The sequence below is a fragment of the Fonsecaea monophora genome (assembly GCF_001642475.1).
Source record: "Fonsecaea monophora strain CBS 269.37 chromosome Unknown Scaff25, whole genome shotgun sequence".
Lineage (NCBI taxonomy): Eukaryota > Fungi > Ascomycota > Eurotiomycetes > Chaetothyriales > Herpotrichiellaceae > Fonsecaea > Fonsecaea monophora.
In genome coordinates, this window is record NW_019173956.1 from 50884 (window position 1) to 70991 (window position 20108).

The window sequence follows — 20108 nt, forward strand, 5'->3', positions numbered from 1 at the left end:
GAACCTTCGCTTTGTTTTAAGTCCACGACATTTGCACAATACCACCTAGTTGTTGCAGTCCCAACGCAGGCGTACCTCGCCGCCATTGGCCCTCTCGCTTCGCCAAATCCTCTGTCTCGTCCTGTGATCTCAACGGAGTGGTCATTCACGTATTGAGACTGCATGGTGTTCTCACTACTTCCCACAGATCACGACAACGACGCGACCCTTATCTACTTTCCTCGGGCACATGATCTCTGTCCATAGACCTGACGAATTTGAACGGTGACGAGGAAGAACACAATGGAAACCGATACGGTGGACCCCGTTCTTCGTGGCCGGCACCGGTCTGTGCTTCGGGGGACTGAGATAGGACAACATCAACGAAGTAAAGACAACGCAGCCAGGACAGTAGAATCGGACAGCTTGCTGGGTCAATTCTCATTTGCACCAGCCACACAGACCACTGTTGTTACTACAACCACAACTACCACCACCAAATTTCCTCCCTTCATAATGCGTCCACTACGGCGGACGAAAGACTTGGATCTCAAGCAATATCCTTTGGCAGCGAGCCCTACCCCGGCCAGTTTGAAAAAGATACACTTCGAGATAGGCGGAAAACACACAATCTTCCGAGAAGCGGAAGATACCACACTGGCACTAGAGCAGGTACGAGGCGTGCATCTTGACTTTCTAACAGATTGCTAACTCGGGAGCTAGTTACAAGAGGAGCAACGGATTCTTCGAAATGCTAATGGCGCAGTCGAGACCGTGGAGACCTTCCAGCCTTATACTTCTATCCGGCCAGCAGGCTCAAAGTTTACCTCTTTCCGACGGAGAGCGCAGAGACGGCCAGCCTCTCCAGAGTCCATTACTGACAGTGAAGATCAAACTCAGTCGCACGAACCCTCCTTTGCATCAAGTCGTGCTGGACCATCGACGAGATATCGCCCCGAACTCGCCGCATCGAATTCCTACTACCAATCTATAAACCCAATTACCCCAGACAGTATTCCGAAATCCAGCAACGGATCTCGTGCACTCAAACTGCGAGATGTACGAGAGCCACGAGAGCAAGATGGCTCATCCAGAACCATGAGTACCCTCCTGCCCTCCCCAAATATGAGTCAACAACCACCATTTCCAAACATCCAGCCGTCATCACCACGATCTAGGCATTTTCATTCCCTGGAATCAGAAGACGGAACTGCCCCTTCCACTGATCGCTCCCATCTAGAGCGAAGAAGTCACAGAGAGATCTCTCAAGAGGCGGCGGTTCCTACGCCCCCTATAATCGATGACGGCGAGTTGTCTTCAGCAAGACCTCTAAGTAGGCGTGCTCTATCATCCGTCCCTGCTCGGCTGCATGTCGCGGAAAGTCCATCCGTGCAGGATGGAAGTCTTCCTAGTCCGAGTCTTTCTCCTGTCACAGCTGCTGCAACACTACAAAATACTGGATACTTTGCAGACGTTGATTCAAACTCGGAGATCGCCTCCCAGCACGAGGGTTTGTCAAGAGTTCTTGTACCGGATAGACAGTCACCCAACTCTTTTCACTCCCCCGAAGCCGCCGACTTGCATCCCTATCACGATTCTCGCCAGCTCTCCCGCTTCACCAGTGGCTCAGTCGCCGAGATCCCAGCAATGCTTGATTATTTTGAAGCCATCCCGGATGAACTGAAGAGCTACATTATGCACCAACTACTCCGCCGGTGCCCTAAGTCTACACTCCAGGTCGTTGCGGATGCTGTCAACCCTGCGCTCAAGTGCGATTTCCTCTCCCTCCTGCCGCCCGAATTGGCACTTAATGTTCTCAAATACCTTGATGTCAAGAGTCTGTGCAGAGCTGCGCAGGTATCGAGAAAATGGCGGCAGATGGTTAATGGCGATGAGAGAGCTTGGAAAGAACTATTCGATGCAGACGGATATACGCTGTCGGAAGGAGAATTGAAGCAGGCCATTGCCGAAGGCTGGGGTTGGCAAGATCCATCTGGTCCGTCTGGGTACGAAGAGAACATTGCCGATTCGACTCCCAGCAGGTACGATACATCCGCAGAGGCCCATTCTCCTGCAGCACAGTCCCAAAATAGGTTCAGTGAAATCCTACGCTCGAAGCGAAAGGCCCCCACGATGTTATCCAGTCGAAAGAAACAAATCAAACTTGTCAAGTCCAATTCCTGGGATACCTCGGTTGACGTCACCTCTTTTAGCCTGTTGAAGGACTTCTCCGCAGACGGCCCATATAACGCGGCACATTCGGCCATGGCTGCTGTCCCCCAACCGAACATCGGTCTACCGAGTCTCACGGGTCTACATCTTTACAAATCTCTCTATCGAAGACACTTTCTTATCCGGCGGAACTGGATGTTCGAAGATGCGAAACCCCAACATATCGCATTCCGCGCGCACGACACCCACGTCGTTACCTGTCTCCAGTTCGATACCAACAAGATCGTGACGGGAAGTGATGATAATAACATCAATGTCTACGAGACCAAAACCGGGGTCCTGAAGGCCATCTTGACGGGACACGAAGGTGGGGTTTGGGCTTTGCAATACGAGGGAAACACACTGGTTTCAGGTTCCACAGATCGATCAGTAAGAGTCTGGAATATTGAAGAAGCACGGGAAACACAGGTCTTCCGTGGACACACGTCAACAGTGCGATGTCTTCAAATCGTGTCTCCCGTCAAAGTTGGAGAAAATGCAGAAGGAAGACCTATCATGATGCCTAAGCAACCTCTCATCATTACGGGATCCCGTGACTCGACCTTGAGAGTGTGGAAGCTTCCGCGGCCAGAAGATCCAGTATTTATCCAAGCTGAGAACGACCTTGATACTGATGATTGTCCCTACTTTGTTCGCACCTTGTCCGGTCATCAGCACTCTGTACGTGCAATTGCTGCTTATGCAGACACCTTGGTAAGCGGAAGCTATGATTGCACAGTGCGTGTTTGGAAAATATCCACGGGCGAAACGATCCACCGCCTTCAAGGCCACACTCAAAAGGTCTACAGTGTTGTCCTCGACTATGACCGCAACCGCTGTATAAGTGGTTCCATGGATAACATGGTGCGCATCTGGGATCTAAACACTGGATCTCTCAAATATTGCCTGGAGGGCCACACATCCTTGGTCGGTCTGCTGGACTTGAACTGCGATAAACTCGTATCTGCAGCAGCCGACTCGACCCTCAGGATATGGGATCCAGAGACTGGACAGTGCAAGGCTACTCTGAGTGCACATACCGGTGCTATCACCTGCTTCAAGCATGACGGCGAGAAAGTCATATCCGGGTCTGACAGGACTTTGAAGCTGTGGAACATCAAGACCGGCGAGTGCGTGAAGGATCTGCTCTCCGACCTCAGCGGAGTATGGCAGGTGAAATTTGATGAAAGGCGCTGTGTTGCAGCAGTGCAGCGCGAAGGTTTGACGTTTATAGAGGTACTGTCACACCCCTGAACTTTTGTGTCAAGTCGACTGACTTTCTTTGCAGGTTCTAGACTATGGCGCCGCTCGTGATGGTGTCCCTAAATTCAACCTGGGTCGAAGAATTGTTGTCGATGCCGATGGGATGGAAGCCGATCACGATGACAACGGATATCTGGATCTGGACGGCTCCGCTGATCCGTGATGTCTTCCCAAAGAAATCAATCAGACCTGAAGTTGATAGATTTCAATTTTTGACGAAAAGCTGCAGGGCAGGGCAGGTATCCCCCGACGATGCATCATCACTCAACCACTCTCTGTCACGTCTTGGGAACTTGGAAAAAATATGACGATCACTGTTTAATGATTTTTGCTTCACGATGGCACCTTCGACGCCCATATGGAGGCTCAGAAGATCACGAAATGTCAACTTCACCAATATGTTACAGCACACCAGCGAGTTCTTCTTGTTTATGGGTTGTTTTAGTCTGCCCATGCTGGCCGGATGATGTCTCTACAACCGGCAAAGGAGCAAGGTGTTTCTGCATGAGCAGATCTTTGTCTCGAACCAGAGAGGGTGTTTCCCATGCCATTGAATGTTCTGCTGCGAGAATTGGAACTGCACCTTGGCCTCGGTGGGATTGCACTGCTTGGAGAACACACTTAGGATTTCTCAAGTTCTAGCTTTTGAAAATGTTGTTCTTAACCCCGCCAGACGTAGCCATGCCTGACGAATACATAGGAAATGCACATATTTACGGACGTTCCAACCTAGAGTTTTAGGGAGACATTTGGTCAAAGACGATCCTTGGGGAGAGTAGCGTGGAGAGGATTGACCGTTTTGGGATTCACACAAGCGTAGAAAGGCAGTACTGGGCAGTATAGAGTATTCACGACGCCGCAGTCCGGGTCCGTGTCACACCGTGTGGTCCCGGTGCGGCAAAGCACGCCTTCTTCGCCTAGAATACATTCATTGCTCTAGAGCACGTCGGTGGTATCATGCCGCGGAACGCTCCGAGCCTCAAGTCCCCGGATCCCAGAGATACACTTTCTTGTTTCCACCCCGGATATTTGGTCCTCTCTTTCTGTCTCTCTCTATTGCCTCCTCTTCCGATTCGAGGTCGACCCGCCTCCCGAACGCGAAACGGGTTCGGTAAACATGGACTCGAAAGCATCCAAACCTTGGGTGACCCCCTTGCCCACCAGCGCAGGGGGTTCGCGCGGCTGCTGCGTGTTGGACTGCTCCTGGCTGGCTGCCGAACTGCGGGTTTTCTGACGACGGCGTCTCGATTGCGGCTGTTGCTGTTGCTGTTTCTTGTTCGATTTGGACGGTTTGGGCGGTTCCGCGAACATGGCTTCAAAGGCATCCAGGCCCTGCGAGACCCCTTTGCCGACGAAACCTGGTGGGGGTTGTGAAGCGTTTGGTTCCGACGGTCCCCCTGCCGCCGCTCGGTTTTGGTGTCGTTTGGGTAGGGTCCGGGACTGCTGTTGTTTCTTCGACCTGGGTGAATGAGGTGGCTCTGCGAACATGCTCTCAAAGGCATCGATGCCTTGCGAGACGCTTTGGCGTGGCGGAGGCACTTGTGTAGGGGCCCTCCTAGAAGAAGAAGACCCAAGAGGAGACATTGATTCGGCCACAGACTCAAGTGGAGTGGCTCTACGCTTCGAAGGCGCGTTTGTGCTTGCGGGCTTTGCACGATCTCGAGAGTTCAACTCTTTATACACGAAATCAAGTTGCTCGTGTAGGGATGCGGTCGAGTCAGCCTTGTCAGAGTTTGAGCCAGAGTATTTCCTCAAAGAGTCAAAAACCCGCGGAGGCTCTCGCTGTCCTTGCGGTTCGGTTGAGGCCGGAGCACTTGCTTCTGAGCCAGTGCCCAAGATCTCGCGCATGAATTCCTGGAGACTCAAATTTGGAAGTGCGGTTGATCCACTTCCTGACGACTGTGCAGGCTCAGAGTCCGACTCCTTGCCATGAAGTAAATGTGATATCTCTGCTCCGATTGGACTCGGGCGAGTTGAGGCGCTTTTACTGATGACTTTGTGGTCCGCAGCTTTGTCCATAGCATACCACTCCAGGTTTGCGGCCCTGAGAATGGCCCATTGCAGATTCTTGAGGCCGAGGGCGTTTTCATTCGCTCTCTTCGCAGTCGAGACATCTTCGAGCGATCCAACGGCGATCATTTCGCCTAGCATTAACGCCGAGTTGCCCTCGAAGGTGGCTTGGCTGCGCAGCCTCGTCAACGCTTCGCGAATGTCCCCTTCTGCAACCTTTGAGCTCAATCGATCACATTTTGTGGCAACAATCTGGAATGGGATGCCGAGCTTGTGAAATATCTCCAGCATGTGGCGGTCGGCAGCCATGACGCCGTGGCCACTGTCAACGAGCAGAAATGCCCTGCGCAGATTCCTTCGGTTGTTCAGGTACGACACAATCTGAGCACCCCATTCGGACCTGCTGCCAAAACCATACCCGGGCATATCCACAAGAGTGAGCTTCGGGTTGACATCTCCATCCCACCCTTTTATAGCGCCACCAGTTTCGTCTCTTGCTGCCAACGCCCAAGCGGCCATGACCTGGGTCATTCCAGGAGTAGCACCGACTCGATTAAGATCCGAAGAAGTGAGGGCATTGATCAAAGTGGATTTGCCAACGTTGGATCGCCCGACAAAGATGACTTCGGGTACTAGGATGTTTTGTTGCGAGGGTCTTGAGGAGCGGCGCCAGGGTTCGGACGTTTTCCAGCCTGTTCCAGTCCATGTCCTCGAGGGCTTGTGGTTTTTGAAGAAGTGTGCCGCTGCAGCTAGATTCTCTTCGGTCGGAGGAGTGGTATCCCAGTACCACGACCCAGCAATCTCTGAGGGCGGATCTTGAAGCTGAGAACGAGTCGAGGACAGTCTGCGTCGGCCATTCTGGAGCTCGACTAGACGTTGTCGGAGACGAGTGCGGCAGACCAACCGGCAAGTAAAGCAAGTAGAGCTTTGCATTTAATCGCCAGGCAGAACTTGTGAAAAACTGGAGCCGGCGTTGAAGAAAGGAAGCCAACAACAAGCACAGGATTTCGGAGCGCAGGGCGCGGCGACATGGAAATTTTGAGGATCTTGCGTCGCGTCGCCGAACCCGAACCCGCCAATCAAAGGCAGCCCCAGGAGGACTTCCCCGTCAGCCTTGTAGCCTCGAGCCCAAAAGCCTCTAACTCCCCACATTCTGAAGAGGGCAAACTTGAAGGACAGGGTGCGTACCTCGACGGCAAACACATCTTCGTTCATGCAACGGCCACTCATTCACGATGATCAACGCTGTTCTGGTCTTCAATAATAACGGTCAGCCGAGACTGACAAAGTTCTACTCACAACTAGTTAGGTGACACACTGCGAAAACAACCATCACCAGTGCTGACTATGTTCGTGCAGGATACAGCGACACAGCAGTCTCTTCTTTCCCAAATATTCAGCCTCGTATCAGCTCGACCAGCTTCTGCCTGTAACTTTCTGCCGCTCCCTCCCTTGTTGGCTCCCAGTGGCACGGGCACCAATGCTTCGCCCGACGCACCCACCCAAATCACGTACCGCCATTATGCTACCCTCTACTTCATCTTGATCTCGACTTCTACCGAGTCTCCTCTAGCGCTGCTCGACTTCATCCAGGTGTTTGTCGAAGCCCTGGACAGACTATTCGAGAACGTGTGCGAGCTGGATCTGATCTTCGGGTTCGAGACCTTACATGCCGTTCTCAGCGAAATGGTCGTTGGAGGTGTTGTCGTCGAGACCAACCTAGATAAGATTGTTGAAGGTGTCCGAACAACCGAGGGAGTCAAGGGCAAGAGGAAAGCCATCAATGCCCGCGATTCTACCAGCTCCATAGGGAGGGGTACGGGATTTGCTGGTCTCAGTTGGGCTACAGGGTCAGGAAGCAGCTGGAGGTGACTTTGAGCTTAGATGGGGAGGAGAAATATCACCACATCCACAAAATGCCTCAATCACGAACAATTCGGACTGAGAGACAAAAATCTCACATTACGACAGCCAGCCAGCGGCAGGAAAGGAACTTTCTCGTCACTCGCACTTTGGTTTTGAGCAATTGGATACAGTCGCGTATTGCTCCAAGAGAGATGATTCTCGCACTCGGCTATACGTCGACTCTGGTCTCTGAACAACCTTATCCGGCCCATCTGGCCACATACGCTCGCGATGCGGACACACGCCACGAATGAACATATCACATGTGCTTGTGTGTGTGACAAACATAGGGCATCGGAAAGGACGCTTGGAGTCAAGTGAATGCTGGCATTGACGCTGTGCTCGCTTTCCGAACATACTAAGGAGGTGCAATCGATCTATCAGTCCGCTGATGCTCGCTACCCAGACGACAACCAACGCAGCAAGATATTCAGTTCTCGTTCGTGTCTACAGGGCGAATGCGAGACAGAAAGCAATAGATCAGTCTTGAAGTGCGAGACGGAGGTGTTCTTTCACGGGCGGCGTCTAGAGGCGCAATCAGAGACAGTCGACAAGCGGAGTCACCACCATCACTCGCGAAGGGGGTATAATTCAAATTTCCTATCCTCTTAGGATCTTGCCGGCTCGGGACGGCAAGACGATAGAGGCTCGGCCCAGTGCGGACTACCGAGTCATGGGTCAACACGAATTGGTGGATGTAGGAATTCGATGGAAGAGGTTATGTGTGATGGCACAGTTTGAAAGCACGGTATTGGTGAGGCATGCACCGTGAAAGAGCACTTTCGGACAAAGAGAAGGGTGGACCTAGTGATGTTGAAAGCACTGGGTTGCCCGAGGGCACACCGGGCACCATGATGCAGGGACCTTGGACTCGACAAAGTCTGGAGTTTCTCAGTGGTCTGCAGTGTGATGGAAACAAAGGGACGAGGTTGGGTCGAGAAGCCACATTGGAATGTTCCCGGGCGCTTAAAAATAGGATGTGAATGGAGGGCACAGACTGTGAGATGGATGCCTCCTAGACGATTGCAGTTAGAGCCCCCCTAACAGGGACCCCGCCATCCAGGCACCTAGCCACCCCCATAGGCTCGCCCACTATCGACGGGGGCTCCCCTCTTGGACATTTGGGTGCTTTGGCTTATGATTTGCCCGCCACTGTGCTTCACCCTGCAGACGGCATCCTCGTTTTCACAGCTTCCCACTTCTCACCTGGTACCAATCATCACAGCAGGCGGCTTGCTGGCCGCTCCTCAGCAATCATGATCAGGTACATCTACCGCCGTGATCGCTCATTGACGAGCAGCCAGCTGCTTCATATCGCTCTCGGCCAGGGGGTCAGCGGTTTCAGGCTCGCAGTTCTGGGACATGTCGACAACTTGATCCGCCTACAAAGATGAGTCGTCCCTCTTTACTCTTGAGCGTCTCGATTCTTCTTGTCTCTGTCCTCATTGTTCCCCCCTCCGCTGCCCGGCCACATTCGATCTGGGAAGTCGACATCGACAACAGCCCTGCCCCGCCACCAGATCAAGGCCCGCCGCTCTCCGCTGGAGCTCTTCGAGACAAGTCCAAACTCAAATACGAGGTGGTTGGCATAGTTGGAGCCTACGTCGTTTGGTTGATCGTCACAGTCGTGCTACTTTTCCTTGTCGGCAAGAAGCTGCGTCGCAAAGTCCAAACCTCGAACCGCAGCCTCAGCATGGAAATCATCAAGCCTGCTCCTTTGGCTAATCAGTCCAAGATGAATGTTGAAGCGCCTCTAAAGAGCCCTGGCAAGATGGCCAGCCTCAGATCGTGGGCTTCGGGTAAATCACATTCCCACAAACAGTCAAGCATCAGTATGTCGTCCACCATCGACGAAAAGATCCTCGAGGCGGACAAGGCAAAAAACATGGATGAAATGGCGAGGCTCTATGCCGCTGTGATGGCACATGACGAAGAAAAAGCCAGGACCAGTGGCCAAACGTCGCCTCGCACGCCCAACTACCCACCTCAGTACAATGCTCCCCCAACACCCAGATCACCTTATCATCTCCCACCCACTCCAAGGTCCCCTTACTATCAGCCGAATCCCAATCTCAATGGGCCGGCCTCCCCTAGGTCGCCACGCTATCCTCCAGAGTTTCAACATCTGCGACAGCCTGAGCCAGAAATCCAAAGTCAGGATACTCGACCAGTGACACAGGCATTGGTTCACCCCCTGGCGCCCACTCCCGCTGATGATGTTTCCTCGATGAGGACAGAGTCACAGACCAGCAGCCGCAAGAAGGTGTCACCTCTTTCCTTTATCTCGGGCCGTAGTGACTCGGCTGATCAGGCGAAAAAGCGCCCGACCAACATTTCAGTTCGTGGGCAGCCCATCTCGCAACCAATCGGCTCTGCCACTCTCACGGACACGTCGATTTATTCCGAAGATGCCCTTTCTTCTCCTCGCATATACAACCCGGGGCCAGCCCCACCAACACCAGGCCAAAAGTCTGTGACTGTGGTCGAGGAGGTTGAAAAGAGAGGACCCCCCGCGCCGCTATCTCTTCGCAGTGCTGCAGCCTCCAACAGCTCCAACACGTTGCCATTCCGTCAATTCTACAATGACGCGTTGAAGAGCGCACCTGCAACCAAAACCACTTTTGTGGACCGTCGCGAGAGTATCCTGGGTGTACATCCAAAGACGGGAGTGCCCCAAACCCCCTATAGTCCCTACATGCCGTACACACCCATGACGCCCGTGACGCCTCGCACTCTTATGACGAAGAAGGAGATGAAGAAGAACAGGAAGAAGGAAGGCCTGAAGGTGCTGACCGAGGACGACATGGTGCTCTCCGACGAGGACTTGTGGTCAACCTAGAGGAACGCGGGGAGTTTCCCTCACCCATGGCTGACGACGTTCTTCTTTTTCTTTTCGGGTCGTCTTGTTGTTTCCTTGTCTCATACTACTAGGTATCTTTCCTATCTCAGCCTTGGTCCTGAGCACAAGGAAGCCATTGGCTGCCGCGGCATGGTGGTCGGAGGGCACTGAGGGGGAGGGAGACTAAGTGCAAGTGTACAATTTAGGCCCGCCTGACGAATGGCGAAGATAGATACATATACCCTGAACTCGTCCCAACACACTGGGATGTCGACGTCGATGAGAATGACACTTTACTACAGAGAGAAGAATCTTCTGTCTTTTCTTTTCTCGTCTCGTCTCGTCTCGTCTCGACCACTTACTTCTCGTCGTGATTCCGCAGTGATCATTCGATCTCGAGACCAAGTCCGTCCCCCCGGATGTCTTGCTTGGTCCTCAGTGCCATTGGTCATTCAGTCATCATGGACTCCAGCTGAGGCTGAGCAATGATTTGTTTGTAATGTTCTTCTAATCTACAGGAGGAGTACGGCAGGTTGTATGTGTGTCCTCACTCATTCAATACCATTGAAATTGAAATTGCCATTACCAATATTGCATGGTTTGTGTTCCTACGCGTATACCAGGTTACCAGCTGGGTAACGAACTCCTTCTACGTGTATATGTATGTAGTACCACTATGTCTGGCTATGTACCTATGTATCTATGTTCTGGTCCGGTCTGGTCTAATCTAGTCTGAACTGGACCTGGATTGACCACAGTGCCGATGCTATGGGAGAGAAATTACCTATAAGAGATGACTTGTAGGCAGAATAAGAACAACCCCCCCCCCCCCCCCCCCCCCCAAAAACGGACCAACAATATTCCTTCCTTCGTGGACGAGGTCTGTCCGGCCGTCCGATCGATCGATAGAATTTAATCGTATCCAATCCAAATCAATCTAGTTGTGCACGACATCAACAACGACGACGCGAGACTTCCAGACCAATATCTCCTTGCAACTCGGCCTTAGGATCCGTCCGGCTCTCGTATCGTTTCGAGTCTATTGCTCTGCAAACCTGCTCTTGGACCTCAGCACGGCGCCATACCTCCACAGGTAGACCATGCCGAAGACGCCCGCGGCGCTGACGGCGGCGAGCACGCTGACGCCCTTGTCGACGCCCCAGCCGACAAAGACGGCCCGGCTACCCATGACGACCCCCGCGGCCATGGATCCCCGCGACATGTCGTACGTGGCGGACAGCGAGGCAAAGTATTTCCGGTAGGAGAGGGAGATGTAGATGATGGTGCACTGGAAGACGACGAAGCTGCCGCCGGAGAAGAGGGCGATGCCGACCGTCGGCACGATCCAGTGGAACGTCGGGTGTGCGCCGCCGTTGTTGGGGTCGTGAGACGTCGCCGTCGCCGTCCACGCGAACAGGAACAGTCCCGCCGGGCAGAGCACGCTGAATGGGATCGACGGGATCAGCCACCGCTCCTGCGCGATCGCGGCGTTGATGTGCATTCTTCGCGGCGCTGTGACCTGAGACTGCGGTTGGTTTGTGTCATCGGTTGCGGAGGACACAGCAGCGGACGCCGCCTCTTTGACTGCAGCACGAGCCCAGGGAGTGAAGTACAGCTTAAGGTAAACGGCGTAGATAGTGGCGCAGATTCCAGCACCGACGATCACGGAGAGGAATACCAGCCCAATAGCTCCGGCGGAGAAGCCATACCTGTCGTTGTAGACCAGTGGGAAAGCCTGTAAACGTTTCTGTCAGTCAGAGACATCCTCAGATTCCGATGGGAATCTTGTGGGAAAGGGGGAAGCCATAAAATTCTAGACAAACAGATAGACATACCTCGAAATATGAGTAGTAGGTGGCATACACGATGCCGCCGTATACAGTGACAAAGGCAATCGCAGGATCTTTGAGCGCTATCTCGGTCGGCTTGATCAGCGCGTCCATAAACACTTTTGCAACATTCAATCTCTTGATCTCCGACGGCGCCCGGTACTTTGGGTCATTTGTGATCTTCCTCATGCGCTTCGCTCGTTGGAGGAGGATGTAATCTGCGCTCGTCTCCGGCAGCAGGATGATCAGTGGGAACAGACCGCCCGCCATGATCGCGCACTCCCAGTACGGCCATCGGAAGTCCCTGACGATGGCGTAGCCAGATAGAAGCGGACCAACCGCAGGCCCAGCGTACATCGCGCCCAGCCAGATCATGTAGCCGTACGGCGACTCGAACTCGTCAAAAAGGTCGTCGTACGAAGCGGCACCAGTGGCCAGGATCGGGGAGCCAAAGTAGCCTTGCAGGAAGCGTAGGACGCAGATGGTGGCGAAGTTGAGGTCTTGAACCTGTGTAAGGGCGATGGATAACGCGAGGAAAGGGAGGAACGAGGCCCAGTATGGGATGTTGCGGCCAATCCATGGAATTTCCGACAAGGGGGCAAACAGCAAAGGGCCCAGAGCGTAACCGAGAACGTATAGGGCGAGGATCAAGGAGACAGAGGTTTCGTTGAGGCCGTGCTGAGGTGCGATGAATGGGTAGGACGGCGTCGTGATAGACGAGGTGCAGTAGACAACAAAAGTGTAGATACTATTGCGAGCAGGTATCAGTAGATGCGGCGCTGTGGCAGGGAGAAAGTGCGCCAGTGCGGGTTGGGTATCCGAAAAGCATGCGGTTTCACATACAAGATAATGAAGCTGGCCCATAACTTCTTCGTCGTCGAGAAGTTTCGTGGATTCTCTGCATCTGTTGGACTATACCAGTCGACTATAACGAGATCATCAACGTTCGTCCCCTTTTTTGCAAGCACTTCAGGGTCGGCTTCAGAATTGACTTGAGCTTCGGCAACTGGATCTACCGGCTGCGATCGTCTGTTTCGCAAGAGTTCGAGCCCATTTCTGTCATCCGTATATTGCAGAAGGTAGCCCTGTGAAACTAGGCGGAGGAATTGACCCAAAGGGGTGTCCCTCAAAAACGTAGCCATCTGGATGGGAAGTGGATGTGCTGGAAGATACTCAGATAGATTTTCTGGGCACAAGAAGCTTACTTGGTGCAAATGTCCATGAGAACGACGTCCCAACCTCTTATAGCCCATCGAGAGGTTGAAGTGGCGCCAAAGACAATATCAGACCGTTTTCCAGAATCGTTCGGCCGTACTGTACTTCTGTGGGAACAGAGCCAGAAATAAGCACGATAGATTGCATTACTTACTCAGGGGGCTTGGTCAGCGAGTACCGTAGTAGCACAGGCAGGACTGGTGTTGTGACCCTGAACGAGCCTTTGCCGATCGTGTCTATGTCGTTGCTCCGAATGGCGTTGATTGGGCTGAACCACATCTCCAGAATCCTGTCGACTTGGCGCAGCAGGGCATGGACTTACCACTGAAAGATACAGCACACTTCAGCACGATAGTGGAGGGGATCGAAGCTCCTTCGGTGCAAGCACAGGTTATAGTCGGCTTTGCTAAGCAGGGATGGGGATTTGGGTGCTTCAACGGGCTAGCGCACCGACACAAGTTGCTGCCGCTTGCCACTGTGGCGTAGAGATATAGTGTATGGTATCTGGAAACGACCATCAGGAGGGGGATGTCCGAGTTCGACATGACACTGCAATGTAACTGCACTTGCGACCTGTCTCCAGCCGCGCCAAATTGATCTGAGATGTTCTCACAAGAACAGACCGTGTTGAAGCGATAGGCATGACACTGTCGATGTTCGGATGCCAAGCCACCTGTCCCGTGGACGTGAAATGAGGACTTGCCAGGCTAGAGGAAAGAGAAGATGCTGCGCAACTCTGCGACTATCGCGTCCGTAACATCAACGGAGCCGAAACTCTGACACAGAGAAGTAGTAGCTTGTCTTCAGAAACGGTGAGGCGGTTCACCCGAATCTGGAACGAAGAGTACAGAGGTGTGCGAAGAGGCGACCCAAATATTGGCCGTGTCTGGTGAGAATCTCGTAAACGTTCAACCCCCCCATTGGTCCACAGTGCCATGGCAGCGCGAGTGGGTAGCCAACAATAATGGCGCCACATGACGCCCGCGGAGTTATGAGGTTGTCGACATGAGATAGAAGACTACTCATCATGGAAATTGGTCCAGGCAAGAATAAAAAGCGAGTATCAGATGCGACCCAACCACCACAAGGCATACAGTAAGTGTGAAGAACATCAGATCAGAGTTACTCCGAGGAGGTTGACCACGAGGCTGCGCTAACTATAACTAGTTAGATAATGTATTACATAACCATTTCTGTTTCGTGCTCGGTGCGAAGCCTCGCACTACGGCCGTTGCACCGGCCGAGAAGATACATACCAAGAGACAGGATACATGCAACTGAGCTTGGATCTCTGTTTCTCATGATGACGGGTGAGCCTGGCCGGGGGAGAGATCTATCCGTTTGGGTCGTCTCCATTTGTAGATGATTGGATCTACCAGCATCGTGGATGTGACGGTCAACGTCAGGCTTGCTCCTCTTTCAATGCTGATACCTGCTGGGGGCCGATCGATGACCATCAGTCTAGAGAAAGAAGTAGACCAGGCAGCTTGCAGTGAAGGAAGTTGCTCCCTGTCATGCCTCACGTGGGAAAGCAACTTCATGAGATGGGTCCATTGCTCTGTCCCAAGCCTCGACCTTCATAGGAGGAGTGTCTTTGCCACTGAAACTCTTGGCTTCCAAATTAGTCCATGGTCAAGCAACGCGGCAGTGGAAGCTTGAGGAGGTTTATAGGCAGATACTTACAAGACATTAACTAAAATATAAAGGGCTGGGCTATTGGATGCCTATGTGGAAACATGCATGCCAATGCTGAAGTGGCGACAGTGATACCTGAAGTGCAATATGGTTCCATCGGAACTAGTTGGCGGATCTAGACCGAACAAGCTCTTTTCAACAGTGAAGATATAATAGTGAGAGAGGATGTCAGCTCGGTGACTGATGTCTACGACTTACATGTAGGCGAGTTCATGTGTGATGAGATCAGACACGCATACAAGGACAAGCGCAGCTGTTAGCGAGGGCAACATGGGGAGAGGCGAAAGTTGCTCATTGGCACCTATGGTACCTAGAACGCTCGGGCATCCCCCCGGCTGGTGATACCCCAAGCCCACTAATCTGCTAGCCCCAAACGAGCCAAGCCGCCGATAACATTAGTTAGGCTAGGCGCCGGTAGACAGGCTTGACAGGGAGGAGCATGTGCGTCAACGAAGGGTCGATCGTGGCGGATAGAGGCTCTTTAGTCATTGTCTTGGTCCTTGCCCACGATTGCTCTGCCATTGCCACATGCCCGCATAATCAAACACTCAACCTCGCCGGATTTGCTGTTTTATCACCCAGTTTTCTCTCGAGAATATTTCCCATCGTGAAGGGAACGAGATCAAGTCTGTGGACCCCGTCACCTAGCTACCGATCAGCTCTCCAGAACATACTAGGACCCGGCCAAACAAGTACCTCCTTCACCCCTTCCAGAAGCGCGGTTTAATCCGTGAAAGCTCCGGCCAAAATGCCCCTAACTGTCCTCACCGATAACGATGTAAGGGAATTGCTGTATACATTGACCAAGGAGGATATCGACGAACTCCAATCTAATCTCGCAGAAGCCCTGCACTCATACTCCACGGGTGATACCAATTCACCTTGTTGCGCATCTTTCCAACCACAGCGGACAATCATCAAGAAGAATGGGGTCACCACGCTATTCATGCCCGCATCCACGGGCAGCTCGGTGGGAATGAAGATCGTGTCGCTTCAGCAACCCGAGGTACCCCTTCACAGCAAGTCATCAGTCTCGTCAGGAAACTCCGAAAGCCACAATGGCACCCCTTCGGGCAGTATGTCGTCGTCTGCCTCGGTCAAGTCTACTACCAACGATTTTGCGTCCATGACCTTGACTCCATCATCCACCATGTCGTCTAGCAGGGACTCAGTTGACGGCTCTTCGTTCCAACCACCTGCCTCAATCGCTAGCTCTCGAAGCACCACACCAAAAGGATCTATCACCCTGCTCGACTCCAATGGAAACCCCATGGGTATCGTTAATGCCGAAGAACTCACGGCTTTCAGAACAGCATTGTCTTCCACCCTGATGCTTAAGAAGCGAGAGAATGTCCACACTGTGACTGTCTTTGGTGCAGGAAAGCAGGCATACTGGCACATCAGACTGGCACTGATACTAAAGGGGGACCAAATCCGGCATGTCAACATCATCAACCGCAGCTTCGAAAGGTCCATCAAATTGATGAAAGCATTTCAAATGACACAGGACTTCAACGACCAGTGGCGCAAAGACATCAAGTTCTCGGCCATGAGTCCAGAGTTTGGTGAATATGGCCGACTACTGAAGGAGGAAGTTCGCAAAGCAGATGTCATTTTCTGCTGTACGCCATCTGTTGAGCCTCTATTTCCGGCCGAGTTCCTGACCTCGCGTGAAGGACGAAGGAAAGGTAGGTATATCGTGGCCATTGGCTCGTATGCCCCACACATGTGCGAGCTCCATCCCGACATCTTCAAAGTTGCTGTGGAACCAGAGCATGGGGGCCATCACCATCACCGGCATGCTAGGCAAGGGGGAGTAGTGATCGTGGACAGCCTCGAGTCATGCTTGAAAGAGTCCGGCGAGATTGTCAAAGCAAAGTTGAAACCTGAGCATTTGGTTGAGATCGGCGAGCTCATGATGATCAAGAAGGCTGCGACAAGAGAGATTGAACTCGGCGGGCCAGGCGAACAAGGCCTCCTTGACTGGCTGACCAAGGGCAATGTCATCTACAAGAGCGTGGGTATGGGACTGTTGGATCTTGTGGTTGCTGGGGATCTCATACGAATGGGCAAGGAGAAAGATGTTGGCGTGACAATTGAGGATTTCTAGCTTGCCGTTTGAGCCGTACGTGTGTTTGTGGTGGAAGCAGAGATACCGAGTACTTCCACTCCTTTTGCACTTTTTCTGCTGTCCAGTTTACCACGAGGATGTATTTCTGTCGGGCGGCACTTTGACTTTCATGTGGTTTTATTCTTGCAGCTCTCAACTCCAGCACGCAAGAATTGTATGTGATCCGAATGGCGGCAGTGTGGATAGATCAATATAACGCAGCAGTTCGAGCGAATACAAGATATTGTTCTCTTGTCACGGGTACTGTCCTTCGCACTTACTCTTCAGCCTCTACCTCATCATCGTACTCGAAGACTTCTCTTTCACCTTGCTCCATCCTCTTCATCCTTGGCTTTGTCTCCATCCTTTCACCGCTCCCAAATGTCGATCCTCAGTTCTCCCTAGGTGTGAAGATTGGGGATCGCATTCACGCCAACTGCGGTCATTAGTCCCTCACCAATATCGGAGAAAAGCCGCGAACAGCAGTAACATATTGTCCATCACGACCAGTGTGTCTCGAGTCGAATCAAAGAAAGATCACTCAGCTAGAGGGCCAAGCCAACATTGTGCAGAATTGATGGATGTCAGTATCCCACGGCAAGCACGCTCACTAGAAAATTGTCGGCTTACTGATCCCTCAAGCCCTTTCCTTCCTGCCGGCCCTTGTCGATCCGCCCCGCCTCCTCCAGAGAAGCTTGGTCGCCCCTCGCTGTCTGCCCCTCCCTCTGCTCTGGGTACCTCCTATCACTGGCAAGGTGTCAGCCCAACCAAGCGAAGCTAGCGACAGCCGATTCGAGGGTGGGGTGACCACAGTGGGCATTGTTCCTGAACAACAAAGACACACCTCCCAACGTCATTTTGCCCCTTCGAAGGCAATGGGCTCGTGTCCACATTTTGGAGAATGAAAAGTTGAATCGACTTGGCCATCGACAGGCGAAATCCTGGTCGGGCGAAGCAGAGTCTGCAAAATTCGTGAAGGGTCGCGGTCTCTTCCGATCAGCCATCAAGAGGATACGGCTTGCAGCTCAGTAGGACTGAGATCGGCAAAACAGACGTGGATGAATCCACAAATGTGGTTTTCGACACGAGCCCTCACATCAGTTCTCTCAAGTCTTCGTCCTCATCAATTCTACGTTCACTTCGCACCATCACTATGAGCCTCTGAAAAGTCCAATCTACTCCACTATGGTTCAGCACGTCTACCTGCCCAATGGGTAAATTAACCCCCCTCCGCGCAGAAAACGCATGGTCGTTTTCCAGGCCAATACAATATGCTTGAGGTCAGCTAACAGGATCTTACAGGCAGATATATACAGTCACCCCTGTCTTCGGTGGCTTCACATTCAAATCGACCAACCTCGATTTGCATCACTCCGCAATGCCTCCTGGATGGACTGTGATCCTTCAGACAGAAGACGAAGTGGAAGATGACGAGCGTAGAAGCAGCAAAGTGGCCGTTAATACAAGCGCAGACCATGAAGAGGCAGGACACAAACACACAGTTGCGCATCGATTCACCAAGCCAACCATCCAGAGCGACTCCCTCTTCATCTCCTCCATTTCAATGCCATCAAGTTCCGACTTCAAAAACACCGCCTCGCCGACCCGACATATCGCGATGATGCTCTGGGCGACTTTATGCTGGTACTTTCACAAGGAGCCTCCGAATCCCCATGTCCTGACCGAGGCGTCTGCATTGACCCCGGAGGCAGGCCGGCCGAAGCTTGACTGGCGCATCAGGATTAAAAGAGAAGGCATCTTTAAGGGCAAGAACACTTTGCAGAAACTTGAGCGTATGGGCCTAATCGCCAGCGAGGACTCTTGCGTGGGCACTGATCCAAGTACTCGGTTGCCCAGCGGCTGGGCGGAGACCTTTGTGAGCAGGAAGTCATTCTGGCAGATTGACGCCAGAATCTTCCTCTACACAATGGCCCCTCAGTCGCACTCGCCATTCCCTTCAGCTTCACCTTACCCTTCTCGTCCATCTTCGCCAGACCGGGCGGTTCCTGAGCGTGGTTCGCCTCGACCTACAGACTACATAACAAATGCAGCGATATCGGACACCTTCAGCTCAGGATTCTGGTCGCCTGGTGGCCCTTTTAACTCTGGAAGTCATCTGCCCACGTTTTACCCTCCTCCGCCAACACAGTTCACCTTTACTAACCACATCCGCCATCCGATACGCCCCAAGCCGCCTCGGCAGGGCGAATCTTTCTACACACGCTACATTCCCAGTCTTGGTCAATGGCTTTCCTTCCGGGTACCAACACTCTCTCCGAAGCCGTGCCCTCCACCTCAATTTGTGCCCGCATCATCATCTATGCCCGCAGTTCTACCGAGCCACACCGCGGCCGTATCGATTGCGACGTTGCCGACTATGGACAACTTCCTGGATCGACCCTCTGACTTAGACTTGCTCCACAAGTGGATGAACGACCCCCGGGTCAATGCGGTATGGGGTGCTGCGGGTCCGCTGAATACACAACATAAGTTTCTGGTCGATGGCCTCGAAAGCCGACACTCCTTCCCAGTTTACGGCTGTTGGGACGGCAAACCCTTTGGCTATTTTGAGATATATTGGGTGAAGGAGGACAGGTTGGGCCGACTACTTGGTGGGGAAGTTGGCAATTATACACGGGGACTACATGTGTTGATTGGGGAGGATGAATTCCGCGGCCCACATCGAGTCAAGGTCTGGTTGTCCGCGCTGGTACACTATTGCTTCCTCGCGGACTCTCGAACTGAGACCGTGATGTTGGAGCCGAGGGTCGACAACACAAAGTAAGTCACTCAAACACACGAGAGACCGGAAATAAACCAGCTGCTGACTAGAGACCCCAACGCAGATTTATCAATTATCTGAAAGAAGCTGGGTTTTACAAGCAAGGCGAAGTTACGTTTCCACACAAGCAGTCAGCTGTCATGAAAATCGACCGAGAGTCTTGGGAAGCGCCAGAGCTCTAGGGGAGCATCAGGTGCTGTAGTTTCCATGGCAAGGTCGACGGAAGCATACGTGGTGGGGATTCATCTGATATTCATCCTCGTCATACTG

General features: G+C 52.7%; 7 protein-coding genes across 7 annotated transcripts; 5 read left to right on the forward strand and 2 right to left on the reverse strand.

Moving 5' to 3' along the window:
- Positions 1–495: 495 nt before the first annotated feature.
- Positions 496–3616, forward strand: AYO21_04435 (hypothetical protein; the record flags this gene model as incomplete). The annotated part of the gene is made up of 3 exons (XM_022654408.1): positions 496–651; positions 703–3426; positions 3479–3616. The coding sequence occupies 3 exons, from the start codon at positions 496–498 to the stop codon at positions 3614–3616; spliced, it is 3018 nt and encodes a 1005-aa protein (XP_022513224.1).
- An 890-nt stretch (positions 3617–4506) lies between these two features.
- On the reverse strand, positions 4507–6678 carry AYO21_04436 (ribosome biogenesis GTP-binding protein YsxC; the record flags this gene model as incomplete). Its single annotated transcript, XM_022654409.1, has 2 exons — positions 4507–6332; positions 6465–6678. 2 exons carry the CDS (start codon positions 6676–6678, stop codon positions 4507–4509), a joined length of 2040 nt encoding a protein of 679 aa, XP_022513225.1.
- A 20-nt stretch (positions 6679–6698) lies between these two features.
- Positions 6699–7335, forward strand: AYO21_04437 (hypothetical protein; the record flags this gene model as incomplete). Its single annotated transcript, XM_022654410.1, has 2 exons — positions 6699–6767; positions 6823–7335. The coding sequence occupies 2 exons, from the start codon at positions 6699–6701 to the stop codon at positions 7333–7335; spliced, it is 582 nt and encodes a 193-aa protein (XP_022513226.1).
- Positions 7336–8758: 1423 nt separating this feature from the next.
- AYO21_04438 (hypothetical protein) lies at positions 8759–10207 on the forward strand (the record flags this gene model as incomplete). The annotated part of the gene is made up of 1 exon (XM_022654411.1): positions 8759–10207. The coding sequence occupies one exon, from the start codon at positions 8759–8761 to the stop codon at positions 10205–10207; it is 1449 nt and encodes a 482-aa protein (XP_022513227.1).
- Positions 10208–11246: 1039 nt separating this feature from the next.
- Positions 11247–13178, reverse strand: AYO21_04439 (hypothetical protein; the record flags this gene model as incomplete). The annotated part of the gene is made up of 3 exons (XM_022654412.1): positions 11247–11942; positions 12043–12784; positions 12880–13178. 3 exons carry the CDS (start codon positions 13176–13178, stop codon positions 11247–11249), a joined length of 1737 nt encoding a protein of 578 aa, XP_022513228.1.
- A 2516-nt stretch (positions 13179–15694) lies between these two features.
- AYO21_04440 (hypothetical protein) lies at positions 15695–17056 on the forward strand (the record flags this gene model as incomplete). Its single annotated transcript, XM_022654413.1, has 1 exon — positions 15695–17056. The coding sequence occupies one exon, from the start codon at positions 15695–15697 to the stop codon at positions 17054–17056; it is 1362 nt and encodes a 453-aa protein (XP_022513229.1).
- A 1378-nt stretch (positions 17057–18434) lies between these two features.
- AYO21_04441 (hypothetical protein) lies at positions 18435–20020 on the forward strand (the record flags this gene model as incomplete). The annotated part of the gene is made up of 2 exons (XM_022654414.1): positions 18435–19837; positions 19903–20020. The coding sequence occupies 2 exons, from the start codon at positions 18435–18437 to the stop codon at positions 20018–20020; spliced, it is 1521 nt and encodes a 506-aa protein (XP_022513230.1).
- Between the last annotated feature and the right edge of the window lie 88 nt (positions 20021–20108).